The sequence below is a fragment of the Orycteropus afer genome, unplaced genomic scaffold, assembly GCF_000298275.1.
Source record: "Orycteropus afer afer isolate SDZICR_OR568_19922 unplaced genomic scaffold, OryAfe1.0 scaffold00410, whole genome shotgun sequence".
Classification (NCBI taxonomy): Eukaryota; Metazoa; Chordata; class Mammalia; order Tubulidentata; family Orycteropodidae; genus Orycteropus; species Orycteropus afer.
In genome coordinates, this window is record NW_006921997.1 from 1384555 (window position 1) to 1397148 (window position 12594).

Below are 12594 nucleotides of genomic sequence, written 5' to 3' on the forward strand. Positions count from 1 at the left end.
TAGCTGTTAGAAAAGCTTCATAAATAATGTCTTCTTAAGGGAACGCTTTGGAGCCATGAAACATCAGGGCATCAAAACTCTGAACACTTTTAGGATGCCCTGCAAATCTAGAAGCCAATGGACAGAAACATTCCCGAATCAAGACAGACTAAAGCTAGACTTAGGTTTCTTTATTTACTCGTCCAATCATTTACCTAACATTGATTGAATGTGTTTTGTACACCAAGTCCTGTGTTAGGTTTGACAGGTACAACTGTAAGTAAGACTGTAAATCATTCCTAAACTTTCTTCCTGACCGAACTTTATTTATTGCAACATCTTAGAGAAAGAAGCCGTGTATCTTTTCCAAATGACCCACGAAACAGAAGCTCACCTCCATGAAGCGAGATATGGTCTGGATTGCCCGGCTACTCTCGTTGAAAGCCTCTCTCCAGGTGTACACAGAGCCATTACCAGTCTGGACAGTCTCTGGGTGCTTGGCCAGAAATGCCACAATGTCTTGGGCCGTCCAGCCTAAGCCATCCAACCGCTCTTCCCAAAAGTGGCCATTGCCTCTGCTGTCCAACAGTGTCTGCCATTGCAGTGAGAAAGGACAGCAGTTAACACCAACTAAACCATGGTGAGGACTTTATCATTCATAAACCCTTTCACATACATTGTGTCTTTGATTTTCACAGAAAACTGTGAGGTAGCCAGCAGTGTTCCCATTCTGTGGGTGAGAAGACTGAGACTGAAAACAGAATGTGATGTTTTACCAAGGCTGGATCCAAATGCTAATAGTTGAGGACCTGGGACTCAAAGTCAGAGCTTCCAGAATCCAAAGTCCATATGTTTTGCATTATACCAAATAGTTCAGTTTAACAGTATTAACAATAGCAACAAAGCCAACAATAATGTTTACTCTGCACAGTGACTGTGCTGAGTGACTGCCCTGCCTTGTCTCATTTACTTGCCACCCAACTCTAGAAGGAAGACATTTTTAATATTTCCCATTTTACAGATGGGAACACTGAGGCTCAGAGAAGTTAAGTCCCAAACGTTAGGTAACACAGCCAGTAAATAACAAAGCCAGGATTGGAAGCCTAGACCCTCTGATTCTAGTGCACTTCCCTAATGCACGATGCTACCTTCTGACACCCAGTCAATGATGCTGTATCTCTGGACTGAATTAAGACAATCTCACTTTTACTGTCTAGTTTAGGAAAATAACACTGCTGCTGAACCAAATAAACTGTAACCTTTCCCACTTGCAGGACACTGGGGCCATGACCCAAAAGAGGCCTATCTCCCATTTCTCATTCCCTAGCCATCTGGTTCAACAATAGGCCAACGAAGAGGAGAAGTACACATCAGTCCGGTCTTCCACCAGCAGACCGAGAGCGACTGGGGCAGAGAGCCAGACAGAGCAATTTCAAACTCAGCTCCTGGAAAAGGAACAGCAACCCAACTCCTGCTAGAGATCCAAGCAGGAAACACCAACCTCGACTCTCCAGTGGTCTGCAAACTGTTACTCTTTAAAGCAGTCAGGTTTTCACTTACCTCATAAGCTTTTTTCTTTTTTCCCTCCATGTGGCTTTTGAATTTATTATCTCAGTGACAGCATAATGATTTTATAGCCTATACCCCAAACCCAACCCAACCCACTGTGATTGAGTCAATTTGAGTCATAGCGACCCCCACTGGGTTTCCAAGGCTGTAAATCTTTACGGCTGCCTCTTCTTTCTCCCACAGAGCAGCTGGTGGGTTAACAGACCTGGTTAGCAGCTGGAAGCTTTACCCACTACGCCATCAGAGCTCCTTCCAAAGTACTATCATTTCATTAACCATTCCCACACTGCTGAGCATTTATGCTAGTTTGAATTTTTCACAATAACAATTATTACAGCAATAACATTTTCACTCATATAATGACTTCTTTGAAATTATTTCTATAGGACCCTTTCCTAGAGGCACACAGGACAGCACATCTTTCCTGGTTCTTAAAATTTCTACTCCAAATGCTTTCCAACAGGGAGCAATAATCTAAACTGTCATCAGTAAGATGTGTATTTATTTTTGTTAAAATAACAGATACAAAATTGTGCTTTGCAAAGTGTTTCTCACAGGGGTCTAGGTTAGCAATTTTATTTGTACACTGCAACTGAACAAGTAAGAGCAGAGTGACAGATGTGACAACTAGGGTGAGGTCTATCCTGCCCAGTGTGGCATTTGGGCACTGTCTCCCCGAAGAACAGGCAGAAAGATGCGCCCAGTGAGATCACTGACCATGTGGTCATTCTTGAATGTTTGAAGGGGCCAGGAGGTCTGAGACCACCCTTGGGGGTGCACCCTGAGAGAAAGCATGACCTTGAGATGAGGGGCCAAGAGCCATTCAGGAAAGAGAGCAGGTGGGTGTCAGTGGGTTCCGTGAGTGGAGAGAGAAATGCCCTAGATCTGCATTGTGACACAATGAATGTGGACAGAGCCAGGGGCAGCAGAGAGGGAAGAGGGACCACAGCAGAAGCAGGAGCTTCAGGAATCGCTCAGGTACCAGAAACCAGGCTGCAGGGGGATCAAGGAGGGAGAAGCCCAAGCTCATGGAGTTAAACACTCCTTAATAAGAGAGAAGGAGGCGGCTGGAAGAGGTGGCCACCCCCAGTCTGCGTCTCCAGCCTCGCCACCCTCCTGCACTCCAGACTCTGAGATCCCTTGGCCTGCTGAACATGCCCACCATCCACCCAACCAGAAATCAAGAATCCTCCGAGATGCCTCCCTCTCTCACCTGTGCACCAACCAGTACCAGGCTTCACCTCCTGCCTGATGCCTCCGTCAGTGCTGGGTTCAGGCCTCTCAGTCACTCAATTGAGTAGCCTCCCTTCTGGTCTCTGCTGTCTACCTTGTCCTACTTCAAGTCCTCTTCATATCAGAGTAATGTGTCTCTATCTCCTTTGCGTAAAACCCTTTCAGGGTCCCCACAGCTTAAAGTAAAGGGTCCTGAGCATGACACAGTGACCCTGCAAACCCAGGCTCCCACATTTCCTCTCCCAGCAGGATTCTGAATGAATGCCAATGCCACTTCTACAAGGGCCTCCCCATGAGCAGCTGGAGTGCCCAAGACTACTCTCCCAGAGTAGGGAAACATCTATCTCTCCACAGACTAACAACACAGGGCCCCTTGTGATCCTCTGAGACTGAGACAAAGAGAAAATGGCCAAGCACTATAAAGACGGATCCCAAGAGAGGCCCAAGACCACATCTGGGTCTACAATACCGTGGCTGGATCATGCAAATCTCTAGGAGGGCCTGGAGCCCAGCAGAGGTCCACACATGAAGCACAAGTTATTCTTCTCATCCAGTAGTGATTCAATAATGCCATTCGAATGATTGTTCATGTCTCTCTCATTCAAAACCAAAATTCACTGCCATCAAGTCAATTCCAACTCACAGTGACCCCTTTTGGTGGTAAAGCTTTATGGAAGTAGATTGCCCAGTCTTCCTTCCACAGAGTGGCTGGTGGGTTTGAACCGCCAGCCTTCTGGTTAGCAGTCAAATGCCTTGGGCACTACGCCACCAGAACTCCTTACTCAAAGCCTTTGAATTTAAAAGGCCCCAATTTAAGAATTCTGCCAATGTGTAACAGGACTAGTGCAACAAGATGTTGGCTTCCCTATCACCAGAGCCTTCTTCCTCGGGATCCTGTCTCCCTGGGGATCTGGGGATGGTCCTCAATTTCAGGAGTGTTCCCTCCAGGTAGGGTCGGGCTCCCAAACCCAGCTGTCCCTTAGAGCGATGAGGTACCAAGACAAAAAATCTGACAAAATCCTCTCTTGCTTCTCAACGGCAGCAGAGACAGAAGAAGGGGCCTCTCTCCCCATGGAGATGGGAAATTCTCCCCTGACTGTCTGAGTCAGCCCAGGGCAGGAGGATGTGATTAAACAGCACTCAGGCTCAAGCACAGGAGACATCCTGTTCTTGTTCAGACTCCTCTGCTCGAATCCAGTTGTCTCTAGAGCACTTATCCCTTTTCAGTGGCTCAGAAACACAAAGTGTCATTCCCCTCCATTGCAGAGGCATAGCTAAGGTATGGCAGGCAGGGCATGTGCCACCTGAAGGGGGCGCCACCGAGTGGTGTTTACTAACCATCATGGTTTCCATCGCCAGCTGTAAGAGGTCACCGAGCAAGTCAAAACTAACGCTTTTGTGTTTAAGAGCCCCCATGTGTCAGGGCAGACTGTGTGATCTTATTCTGCTATTGTAGAAAGAAGAAACTGAATAAAACTAACTCAGAGGACATCACAGACCAATTTTCATCCTTGAAAGCAAGAAAGGTGCAGATATAAATTTCATGTAGTTCCATTATGTATTAAGTAAAAGATTAATGAGCTTGATTTATATTTCTGAGCTGGTATTATGGAAAAGTGATCTAAGAGGCGAGTGACAGACATTTGGGCCAGAGCCCAATTCCAGTGCTTGACACGGGTGCAACCTTCTGTAGAGAGGCCTCTGCCACCATGTGGTAACGGCTGCTCCGTGTTCACGCGGTGCCTTAGGGAGCAGGTGTCTCAGACCAAACTACACACAAGGCCATGCTCTTGTTCCTACACCTCTTTCTAAGACCTGAGACCCAGGAAGGCTGAATGAGATGCTGTGGTTAGCTCAAGGGCTATAGCCACAAACAAAATGGAGCTGGGACCTTGCAATAACCAACCCCTGTTCCAAACACCAGCCCTTGCTAATTTCCTTAGGAAACTCTCATTTGAGCACTAGCGACATTACTGTCAACATGCCCAGAACAGTGTTACCTGTGCACCATGAGGCAGACTACTGGAGGTGACAGCCCTGGAGCCATGCCCGAGGCTCAGTATGTCTATACAGGTTAAACGTCAAGAGTTCTCACCAGTCACTTGTGGGAGAGGACTGGCATTCATCTGTCTGGCACTCACAGGCACAGAGCCATCAGAGGGTCACTCACCCGGACAAGGTCCATTTCTTGGCTGCTCTCCATGAAGGTCCAGATCTTGGGGCTGATCTCCTGCCATATGCCTTCTAGGTCGTGGAACACAGCCAGTTCCTGGAAGGTCTTGTTCACCTGGGGTCAGGTGGGGAGCCAGCGGCAGCAGAGAAAGGAGGGACAGGCAGACTATGAGCAATTCAGCTGCTTCCTGAAGAGGTGTTCCATCACAGAAGCCCTTGGCCAGCGCTTCCCCATCCCCCAGAACTGCCGGCCTGCAGCTGGGATTCAAATCCCCCAGGCAGGGGGCTGGTCCCCAACAGTCAGCTCTGATCTGAATCAGCCTGGAGGTTCTCACTCTGACAATCCCAGAAGAGCCAGGAGGATGCCCAGCACGTTCCATCGGAAGCAGCCTTTTTTTTTTTTTTTTTTGCCACTAATTCTGGAAAGAATACGAGGAGGGAGTCTCGGGCCCAGGCTTCTTACCTCAGCCATAACCTGCCTTGTGGCTGGAGAGTCAGGCGTATACAGGATCTTCCCCACAAGCAGAGGCTTGAGAGCTTTCCAGATGATGCGGGAAAGAGGGCTGGACTCCAAATTCCTCATCAAATCATTGCAGTAAGGGGCTAAGAGAAAAGGAAAGACAAATACTCATTCAATTCATATACACGGTTGTATCCTCCTAGGAAAGAAAGTGGAACAAACAAGGGCTTTGGAGCCAGATAGAGAGTCCTGGGTTCAAAGTCCAGCACTATCACTTATTAGCTGTGCAGAACATATGCTACTTCTCTGAGCCTCGGTTTGTGCACCTATGTACATAAAATTAATGACATCTCCTTGACCGAGATGTGGGAGGATTAGCTAAGAGGTTACCTGTAAAGCCTCTAGAACAATGTTGGATAAACAATCAGAACTGAAGATGCTGATAATGGCTGACAACTGAGATGCTACAGAAAATGCTTCCACTGTGTCCATGCCCTCGGGACTCCACACACAAGACTCTCCTGCCAGCCCTCACTCTGTTTTCACTGCAAACCACCAGGACTCTTGAGGGGCAGCCAGAAGGATGAATTCAGACTTTCATTTTTAAGCTAAAAATCCAAGTTTTCCCCTTAATTAATATATCAGAAAGAGAAAGACAATTTTCTTCCACCTCATGACAAGGATACTCACATCTAACAAAAACCCAAAAGTGAAGTATCCAAAGCATCACAGACCATATAGACTGTGATGATCCAGAGGGTCTTGAACAAGTGTTTTATTTTATTCTGGGTTTTTTGTTTCTTTGTTTTAAGATACTAAGCATCTTCCATACACTGAAAACAAGCATTAAAGAACAGAGGGTTTTCTCACAATTATATCATGTGTGCGAGTGAAAGCTCCCTCGGGCTGGCCTGCACTTAGGACAGGAAGGGATAGCGTTTCCTAACATCGCCTGTTGAGCCCAAGGACATCCTCTCAGGCTCGTAAAGCAACCTACAACCATCGGAAGGGCTTTACTCCAGAGAATGAGAGGCCCCTGTGTTACAGTAACGCACAAAGAGCTGCCTCACTCAGTGTCTCAGAGACACACCTGCGGCTGGAAACGGAGATGGGCTCACCTGCCTCATGTTTTGAAGGAAAAGGATACCATTGTCTAAAACTGTGACACCAGCTCCTCCCTGCCACTGGGCACAGGGCGCACATCCCCACAAAGCTGGCCCACTGGGCGAAGTGGGTATGGAGTGACAAGGTTCTTTAACACTGTCTTGCAGCTAAGAACCAAAAACACATAGCAGATCAAGTGTCAGTGCACACACAGGCCAGCACTGACAGGGATTTCAGAGGCAGCATGGGTAACTGGGACCTGCAGGCAGCCAAGCACATCCAGGTCAGATGCCAGTTCTTGCAGATGAGCTGTGGTGGGCTCCAGCCAACCACTTAATTTCTAGGAGCCTAAAGTGTGGGGTTATAAAACCTTGCTGGCAGGTTATCATAAGGGTTAAAAGATGTAACAAATAGAATGCATAATATATAACAAATATTCCTTAAATGTTACCATTTATTATCATTGTTACAGGTATAATTTTCACTTTTATTCTAAAGTTTTTATTACCTCGATGGTTATAATAACAATACTTTCTGAAAGATCAGCATCACCCTTTATTCCTCTGGGAAAGGTGGCTCTCAATCATTCATTCCTTAGATGAACACTACTGTGCACCCCTGAGCTGTAGCAAGCACCATTCAAAGATTAGGGACAGTCAGCTGCTTAAGACAAGACTCTCCCCTCCAGGAGTTCTGAATCTGGTGGGCAGAGAGACATGCATATGCCCAAAGCCACTACAGAGCTTGATAAGCATTAAGCCTGAGGTCGTGTGGGCATCCTTCCTGGAGAAGGTGACACAGGGCTGAGTCTAGAAGGTGGGTATGAGGCCAGGGCTTGGACCAGCAGAGACACTCACTTGTAGAATTGTCATAGAAGGTGCCAGCATCCTCCTCAGTGCCATTGCCCCCAAAGAGGGCTTTGTAGTTATTGTCCTCATACCAGTTGAGGGACTTGATCTTCAGGCCCCCACCCTCAGGATGGCCACAGACAATGCGGGACACTGCCTGGTATATCTGGGTGGAAGAGCTGGAGCCATTCACGTTGGTCAGAAACATCACCTCCTGCCTCATGTCACTCCAGCTCTTCATGCTGAACAGCTGGCATCGGGGAGAGGAGAGGGAGGGGGGGGAGAGGGGAAGGGGAGGGGAGAGAGGTATAAGGCAGAGGGGGCAGGGACAGAGAAGAGAAAGAAACAGCTTACTTTCTTGACCTGTCAAAAATCACATCCTAGAACATATTTGGTCTGATGTCAGCTTCTCAAAGCCTGTGACAAGTTCTCCAGAACCTTACCACTCAATTTGTGGTCCAGGGACCAACAACATCAGCATTAGCATCACCTGGGAGCTTGTTTGAAACGAAGATTCTGAAGTCACTCTGCCCAGGTGACTCTTATGCACACTGAAGTTTGAGAAGCACAGCCTGGAGGTAATGCAGCCCCGAGAGACAGACGGGCTTTCTCGCGCGGGGGGTCGGACGGATGCAGACAAACAATCTCTCTCACCAGCTACACTCCCATCAAGAACTGCTCACCTCCTGGGTCACTCTGACTCATTTCTGAAACATCTCAAACTTCAGTGTGGAAATTTCGGCACCTTCTACCTTTGGAGGAGCTCGGGTGGCACGCTAGTTAAAACATCTGGCTGCTAACCAAAAAGGTCAGAGGTTCAAACCTACCAGCCACTCTGTGGAAGAAAAATAAGGCAGTCTGCTTCGGTAAAGATTTACAGCCTCGGAACCCTGTGGGGTAGTTCTACTCTGTCCTCTAGGGGCGCTGTGAGTTGAAATTAACTCAGTGGCATGGGTTCTGCCTTTGGGAAAAAGAAAAAGGTATCTGTGTGCAGTTCCCTCTCTTGGTTTCAGTTAAGTATCAGGAAAGAAAAAGACCTGGAGGCAGGAGGCCTGACTGTGAATCCCAGCTGTGGTCCCCGTTAGCTTGCAGGCCCTATTTCTCTTGAAGGTGACGATGCTAACACAGGGTGACGGTGAGCAAAGCATGTGCTGCACCTGCTAGTGCTGTGCCCAGAGGCAGCCCTGACCGGGACGAGGCAGCAGCTCCTGAGGCAGGGGCCAGGCCTGAGACTTAGCCTCAGTAACCTCAACAACAGTGCCCTGTGTCACACACGGATGCACCCCCCCACCCCAGCTCCTTGGGCAGTTCTCGGCCCAACTGCACTGATCATTAAGTGTTTATAAAGCACTCTGTATGTTCAAGCCTTTCACCATAAATCATTACTAAATCCCACCTTCCTTCACCTGTCACTGCAAATTCTCACCACCTGGGAAGCCTAAGGCATGGGGCGCAGGGAAGTGAGACCGCAGGCCCTACCCACACCCTGGAGAAGGCCTGGATTTGGGCTCCAGGTGCCAGTCTTCCACCTCACAGAGCCTGCTGGGTCTACAGTGCTGATGCTGCAGACCCTTGACTCTGTTTCCAGAGGGGACCCTGGCACTCAGGATGGGGCAGATGTCACAAAGCTCCTCCCTCCAAAGAGGGAGCATCCGGCACACTTCACCCAAACCCAGCTAGGTGAACGGCTTTCCTCTTGATCTTTACACACCCAGATGAACAGGCAGGCAGGAAGACGTAGCCAGACTCCCTTTCTTTCTGGTGGGCTGATGGAACAGACTTAGGAAAGCCACTTGAGGCATGCTTTCCATAAGCAACATCACCACTATCATCTGGCCACCCCCCAATCAATAAAATAAGTCATCCCCCCCCCACCCCACATAAAACCAGCACATCTCTGGAGAGAAGCTTCATGATGTACTGAGTTATTTCAAACTGCTGACCATTCCCCACACCTGACTTAAGGGAAACTCCTCATTCTCCTAGAACCATAAGCTCACGCTCCACACTTCCTCCGTCCAGCGCTCCCTGACTCAAAAGGAGGAGTGGCCATCCCATCCTCCAGCCCCATACCTCCAGTCTCTAGCACAGCCTAGCCCATGAAAATAATAGAAACCAAACCCGCTGCCATTGAGTTAATTCCAACCTGAAGTGACCTTAAGAGACAGCAGAACTGCCCCCATGGAGTTCCCAGAGCTATACTCTTTACAGAAGCAGACTGCCTCATCTTTCTCCCATGGAGCAGCTGGTAGGTTCGAACCACCAATCTTCTGGTTAGCAGCCTAATGCTTTAACCACTGCACCACCAGAGCACCTAACCCATGAAAGGTGCTTGATAATCATTTGCTGAGTGAATGACAGATAACTGATTTTCTGCCTTCTCAATCCACTACAATAGCTTTCTGATTTCTCTCCCTCTCTTGCCTTCCCCCACCAGGCTCTTCTTAATTCAACAACCAGAACATAAAAAGTTTATAAACTCTAAAGCAATATCTCTTCAGAAGTAGACTGCCCAATCTGCCTTCTGAGGAGTGGCTGGTGGGTTTAAACTGCCAGCCTTCTGGTTAACAGTCAGATGCCTTAGGCACTACGCCACCAGAGCTCCCTTATAAACACTAGGCCACGCTAAAGGAGCTCTGGTGGCATAGTGCCTAAGGCATCTGACTGTTAACCAAAAGGTTGGCAGTTCAAACCCACCAACCACTCCACAGAAGGAAGATTTGGCAATCTACTTCTGTTAAGATTTACAGCCTTGGAAACTACACTATGTCCCTCTCTGCTGCAAACCTTCTGCGGCTTCCCACCTCGCTCAGCATAAGCCCAAGACCCTGCCAAGCCTGCACGGCCCTTACCCAGCTCTCTGACCTTATCTCCAACCACGCTTTCTCAATTCCTCATTTGGTCCAGCCACAGCACCTCCTTCTGGTCTTGGAACACCTTCTCTAAGGGTCCCCTAGCACCAGTGTCTTTGTACTTGGAGTGCCCTTCTCTCACTACGGTCATGCCATTATTTCCTTCACGTCTCTGTCAATTGTCACCTTATTAGAGACAACTTCCCTAATCACCCCCTTTGAAACTGCACCCCGCCACTCTCTCCCATACCCTACGCGCTTCTGTTTTTTCATGGCATGTATCCCTGCTGCCATGTTCGACATGAATCTCCATATTTCTGTCTCCTGCCCCATGTGAGCCTCCTAAGAACAGACAAGTTAGTTTGTTCACTGCTAAGTCGCCAGCACCTCAGAGTGTCCGGCACCTAGTAGGCGCTGGGTGTACAACTGAGACACTGGCTTCCTGTCCTCTTCCTCATCTATGCAGGCACACCTCCTCCGTCACCCAGGCACGGAACCCATGCCAACTCGGGCCCCCTCCCCCTCCCCACTGCCAGGCCTTGTTAGTTCACACTTTCTTTCTTAGAAGGCTCTCTTTCCCAAGCCAGTTCCCACGAGGTTCCTTTTGACACAAAGTGGGCTTTGGCATCCAACAGTCCTGGGTGATTGTGGGCAAATGGCTTGACTTTTCTGAGCCTCGGTGCCATCGGGCACAATCGGGGAAGCTGGGTGACGCTGCCTCAACCAGAGGAGCCTCTCAGAAAACGTCAGCTTCCCTTCCATGAACTTGTGCTGTGGTCAAAACCACCACCTCCTCTCCAAACACAGACTAGACAAACAACCACATGCACTGATCTTCTGTCTTTTGTCCCAGAGAAACAGCAAGTTAGACAATGACTGCCTCATGGTCAAAGCGACCGGGGGATTCCACTGAGGCGCGGGTGCTCCTTGCTCGTCCCGGGCCGGGGCGTACACAAGGTGCAAGGTAGCAGCTGCAGGGAAGATGGACACCGCTCGGCCGGGAGCTGCCACCACAGCAGCAAGCAGATTTCATCACATGCTTCCAATTCTTTTTTGACCCCAGACAAAAGGCAGGCCCAGTGATCTAAGAGGAACCAGCTGTAAGCAGACCTTGCATTGAGAGGCAGCCTCCAGTGTCACAACCCCTGTCTTGCTCTGCGTAAGGCCAGAACCGAAAGGGAGGACGGGGGCTGGGAGGGAACCTGCCAGAGTGCTACAGGGCACACCCATTGCAGCTGATGGGAAAGCTGAGGGTCGCACACCTGCACACCCGAGACAGAAAGCTGTGGAAGCACACAGTCGAAGTTCCTGTTTCTCCTTCTGTCTCCTGGAAGAAGCCCAGTTGACCCAGCTTCTCCACTGACTGCAAGATCACCAGCATTCAAAACCAGAGGAACCAAGGGCAAGACGGAGGAGGGCCTCTCCCGCTGAAAGGACACACCAGAGAGCCAAGCCTCCAAGTCAGAGATATGTGGACAGACCTCAAAGAAAGAAGAGAAGGTACCAGAAAGACATACACTAATATGTCTGTGATATTTAATCTCTATGCTTTCTGTACTTTCCAAAAGTTCTGTACTTTCCGTAATGAACAGACAATACTTTTATCCTCAGAAAGCAAAGTTAATTTTGATATTTGAAAAACTGATACAAGCACAGAAAAATGGGGTGAGTTAGAAATACAACTAAAATTAAGGCTGAACCAAGCCTGAGAAAATTCCCCCACGAGTTACTCCTATCATATGTCCTTTACATGGAAACTTGTGTTGTTTCTGCCCACTACCCCCCGGCTCTGCTTCCCACACACTGAGGATCCAGACAGCGCTGCCACTTCCCAAGTCTTATCTGAAACAAGGCTGGGAGCCAGAAAGGCAGACCACAGGCTGGCCGGGAGGCAGAGGAAAGGCTAACTGCTGTTGCAAGCACCAATAGGCCCTCCAGCCCTACCACACAGGTAACGCTAATCCACTTGTCAACATACAGGACTGAAAGGCAAACCCAATTTAATGCTCATCAAGAGACTCTACTCCCAAGGCTGAACCTGGGAAGCCAGATGTTCGCAGGGGAGAGGTGTGATTACAGGTACCATGTAATTCCCTCTTGTCAGCAAACAAATATTGGGGTAAAATGACGGCCTGGCTTCATACTGAAAAAACACGGAGAAGAAGCTGCCGACAGAAGTAGTACCTGGAGTGGGTGGGGGCTTCTTGTCTTTACAGCTGTGTCATCATCTAGGGACAGAGAGAAACAGTGGGAAGAAGTTCTAGACCAGCTATCAGGCCTTTAGCCACTAACTAATGAGCTCTCAGACATCTGCGGGTCTCAATTCTTCATCTGTAAAGTAAGGAAATCAAACCAAATACACACTCAAGATCCCGTA

At 48.7% G+C, this 12594-nt stretch overlaps 1 protein-coding gene across 1 annotated transcript in view; it reads right to left on the reverse strand.

Annotated features, from left to right (window-relative positions):
• The window catches only part of ABCA1 (ATP binding cassette subfamily A member 1), a 119367-nt gene that overhangs the window by 58759 nt on the left and 48014 nt on the right, over positions 1–12594 (reverse strand). The window contains exons 7-10 of the mRNA XM_007953759.2: positions 7375–7615; positions 5417–5556; positions 4952–5068; positions 374–571 (exon numbers count right to left, since the gene is read on the reverse strand). Coding sequence (XP_007951950.1) covers positions 374–571; positions 4952–5068; positions 5417–5556; positions 7375–7615 — 696 coding nt within the window. The remainder of the gene's footprint in view (positions 1–373; positions 572–4951; positions 5069–5416; positions 5557–7374; positions 7616–12594) is intronic.